We start from the raw sequence: 4,408 nt of genomic DNA, 5'->3' as shown, positions 1-4,408 counted from the left end.
TATGTGGGAGTCCAGCGACATAACCATTACGCTAACTGCTGGTTCCCCCCCCATTAATTGTTTTTTTAGGAGAGAGATTTTGGGGCCAGCAGTTAGCGTAATGGTTATGTCGCTGGACTCCCACATAGTCGACCGTGGTTCGTGTCCCGGGCCCGGTGGCTTAAAACTCACGCCAGGCGCGTGTGCGTGCGTGCCCGCCCAAGATCCCGAGAGGAGAATGGAGGAGAAGGGATTGCGGCCTGACCATCCCCCCTGGGGGGTGATTTCTTGCTTTCTGTGTCTATGTCTCTCTCTCTCTCTGTCTGGCGAGCACACGTGCCCTATAGCAAAAAAACCTCTCCAAAAAAAAAAAAGATAAAAGAAAAAACAATTAATTAATTTTGTTAGTGCACATGGGCAACTTGCTATTAAAATGCAAATTTTATTTATCTCATTTTAGACTAAGCATTTTTTTATTGTTTACCAGTTTGTTTTAATAATTATATATTTTATTTTATTATTTCAATCTATGTAAATGTTCTATGACATTAAATATAGCTATAGCTTTGTCACAGTTCTAACAAGGATCAAAATTAAATGACTACGTTATCATTGTTCTCTTTTATATGAACTAAATCTCTCTGGATAAAATTCCCTATAAACCCACTGCGTGGCTGTTGTGGTTCCATAGTGAATTTATTTTTTTTCTTTATTTTTGAGAGATTTTTATTGCAGGGTGCGTGTGCTTGTTGGAGAGACAGAGGGAAACAAACAGGGAGAAATCACCCTTCTGGGGGATGGCCATGCTGAAATCCCTTCTCCATTCTGCTCGCAGGATCTTGGGCGGGCACACATGCACATGCAGCCAGTGTGAGTTTTAAGCTGCCAGGTCTGGGACCCAAACTGCGGCTGACTATATGAGAGTCCAGCGATGTAACCATTACGCCATATGCCATTCCCAGTAGTGAATATAGTTGTATGTTAGGGTAACTATACAATTTTGGATATTCATATCTTCTTTCCTACTTTGTATTCTGTAAACTTTAAGGTTAATTCACTTGTGAAAAGTGTAAATGTTAAGGTGTATTTTCACATTAAAATTTTGTGTCCTTTAAGGGTACTCCAAAAACAAATAGAACAAATAAACCTTCTACTCCTACAACTGCTGCTCGGAAAAAGAAGGACTTGAAGAATTTTAGGAATGTGGACAGCAACCTTGCTAACCTTATAATGAATGAAATTGTGGATAAGTAAGTTTTGGCATTTAAAGTGTTTCATTTTGTCTGTATTTTTGAATTTTATTTATAAAATATATAATGAGGTAGGTGGATGATAGATACCTTGTTTGATTTACATACATAGTTTTTATGATAGCTTTTAACTATTGTACTTGTAGAAAACCATTGCTTTACTGATTTAACTTTATAGTTAACATAAAGTGACTATACTTCATAAGGCTTAGAATTCATAACTGTTATGAAGAACCATATTTCTTTATGGATCTAATGAAGGTTCTGTTTCTTAGTGGAACAGCTGTTAAATTTGATGATATAGCTGGTCAAGAATTAGCAAAACAGGCATTACAGGAAATTGTTATTCTTCCTTCTCTGAGACCTGAGGTAAGGACTTTATTTTATCATTTTCCTATAATGCTAACTTTTTGTTTTAATTTGCCAGAGAATCCATCACTCACTAAAGAAAGAGAGGGAAAGTGAGAGGGCATTTCCCCCTTTTCTTGTCTCTCTGTCTCTGGCAAATGCATGTGCCCTATAATAAAAAAATCTAAAAAAAAAAAAGTATTATTTTTAATATTTTAATCATTTCATATGATTCAGCTTAGCAGTCCTTACACCGTCACTGTTAAGTGAAATGTTTTCAGTCTGGTGCTTTAACCCTCACTCCTTTAATGCCTGCAGTCCCTGAGTCAGGAGACTGGTTTTATTTCCCTAGACTCCTGCCTTCTTTGGTTGTGATTGGTACTTTCCCAGCTACTCTTCGTGGGGATCAGGAACATGAACTCAGTTGTTCCTCCTATTAACTTTCTATCAGTTTCTCTGTTTTTGGCTACCTATCTTACTGCTGCTTTTTGTGGCACCTAATGCCTCCAATTCTTCAGCCTTCCCTTGCTTTTCATTCACATCAGTTTGCTCTTTGTATCCAAGTATCCCTTCACTAGCAGAAAGTTAAGTTTTAGCTCATTCAACTCTGCCAAATAATTTATCAAACTTTGTTACTTGTCCATCTTTTGAAAATTTATCGTGCTCTCTGTTATCTCCGTTTATATGTTTTTTGGAATATTTATCTTTTTTTCTTCATTTTGTATTATTTTGTTGAGATTTCTTTTTTTTTTTTATAAGAGTTTTAGTATAGTGTACATGCACTCTCCAGAGAGACAGAAAGTGAGAAATCACAATCCCAAGAGGGATAGCCATTCCGCAATCCCTTCTTCATTATCTTCTCACACACACAACACACATGCACATCCAATGGAAGTTTTAAGCTGCTGGGTCCAGTACTCAAACTGCAGTCAGCCATGTGGTAGTCCAGTGACATTACCATTATGCCAGCTGCTGGTTCCTATTTTGTTGGGATTTTTTTTTTTTTTTTTTTTTTCATGACATACTTTATTATTTTTATTGAGATTTCTAAGTAGAGAAACATGCCGCTGCTTTTGTTTTGATAACTGTCGATATGGTTTTATTTCATTTTGTTTTCTTCTACTTTCTTTTTTTTCCATTGCTTTTTAGAGAATTATTTAACTTTTTTTATTATTATTTTTGATCTGACCAGAAAGGGACAAAGTAAGAGAGACAGAAAGAGAGATGGAGAGAAAGTGAGAAAGCAAACTACCAAGTCTAGGACTCAGACTGCAGTTGGCCATGTGAGAGTCCAGTGCCCCCAACCACTGTGCCACCTGCCAGTCCCATCTTTTGCTTTCTTAATTGATTGTTTTTTCCTTTTGAAACTCTGGGCATTCAGTTTGGGAGGACGATATGGAAAAAATTATTTTTTAATTTTTTTTTTAATTCTCAAAGGATGTGTGTGCCCAATAGAGAGAGAGCGCAAGAGAATATTCCCAAGTGGAGTGTAGTCATGCTCCAATCCTTTTTTTGGTCTATTTATTTCTGCAGCCCCTCGGGATTTTGAACATGCATACATAGGAGTTCAGCTTGTTTTTCTAGCTGCCAAGGCCAGGACTTGGCCATGTGAGATCCAGCTCCCTATTACACAGGGTTCAACCACTGTGCTATGTAGTTGGCTCTGAAAATGTTTTTGTTTGTCTTTGCTATATAGTGGGTACTCTCACTGGAGAGAGACACAGAGAGAAAGTGAGAAATCGCTCCCCAAGGAGAATAGCCATAGCACTATTCCTTCTTTTCCATTCTCCTCTAAGGATTTTGGGCACACATGCATTTGCACCTGCTCTTGCACCTGGCATGTTTTCAAGACACTGGGTGTGGGACTCGAACAGTGCAGTCAGCTATGTAGAAGCCAATGGCCTTAATTTCCACACCACCTACTGGCCCTGAAGAAATGTTTTCTAGATAACAAATGATAATTAAAATAACTGAAAAACTTTGTCTCCAGAATTATAATTGTAAACAGAGTATGTATTTTTAAGTTGTTCACAGGACTTAGAGCTCCTGCCAGAGGATTGTTACTCTTTGGTCCACCTGGAAATGGGAAGACAATGCTGGTAAGAATGTTTTTCAAATTTGGGTATTCTGTTGAGGTATTAGTGAATTAGGGAACATGAAAAGGAAACTTTACATTGTTTCCAAGTCTTTTATTTATGATTTGCTTTTTGCTATGGTATTCTTCTCAAGTTTTAAAACTAGTTTTCAGTGCAGGGGACGAGTAGTTAGTGTAATGGCTATGTCGCTGGACTGCCATTTAGTCTACCGCGGTTCGCGTCCCGGACCCAGTGGCTTAAAACTCACGCTGGGCACATGTATGTGTGTGCCCAAGATCCCGAGAGGAGAATGGAGGAGAAGGGATTGCGGCATGGCCATCCCCCCTTGGGGGTGACTTCTCACTTTCTGTCTGTCTGCCTGTCTCTGTCTGTCTCGCGAGCACACATATCCTGTATCAAAAAAAGGCCTCTCAAAAAAAAAAAAAAAACTAGTTTTCAGTGCAGAAGTAGATAGAAAAGTCAAAATGTTATCTTCAGTGCTGTTTTTGATTTGCTCAATTTAGCAGTGTCATGTTCATTGTTTTATCTTTGTCAGAGTATGTGTGCTCACTGGAGAAAGATCTAGAGAGAGAGTAGGAAAGTGAACATATACCCAGTGGGGCATGGTCACACCTTAATCCCTTGTCCATTTCTTCTTCCCTTCAGGATTTTGGGCACACATGTCTGACATGCTTATCAAGCTACTGGGTCCAGGACTTAAACTGTATGATCAGCCATGCGGGATCGAGCAGCCTT

At 38.6% G+C, this 4,408-nt stretch overlaps 1 protein-coding gene across 1 annotated transcript in view; it reads left to right on the top strand.

Moving 5' to 3' along the window:
- Nucleotides 1–4,408, top strand: part of SPAST (spastin) — a 95,968-nt gene that overhangs the window by 54,142 nt on the left and 37,418 nt on the right. The window contains exons 9-11 of the mRNA XM_006168814.3: nt 1,096–1,229; nt 1,505–1,598; nt 3,602–3,676. Coding sequence (XP_006168876.1) covers nt 1,096–1,229; nt 1,505–1,598; nt 3,602–3,676 — 303 coding nt within the window. The remainder of the gene's footprint in view (nt 1–1,095; nt 1,230–1,504; nt 1,599–3,601; nt 3,677–4,408) is intronic.

Source organism: Tupaia chinensis, unplaced genomic scaffold (genome assembly GCF_000334495.1).
Source record: "Tupaia chinensis unplaced genomic scaffold, TupChi_1.0 Scaffold146177_1, whole genome shotgun sequence".
Lineage (NCBI taxonomy): Eukaryota > Metazoa > Chordata > Mammalia > Scandentia > Tupaiidae > Tupaia > Tupaia belangeri.
The sequence above is the reverse complement of the archived record's forward strand: the minus strand, read 5'-3'. Positions and strand labels throughout refer to the sequence as shown.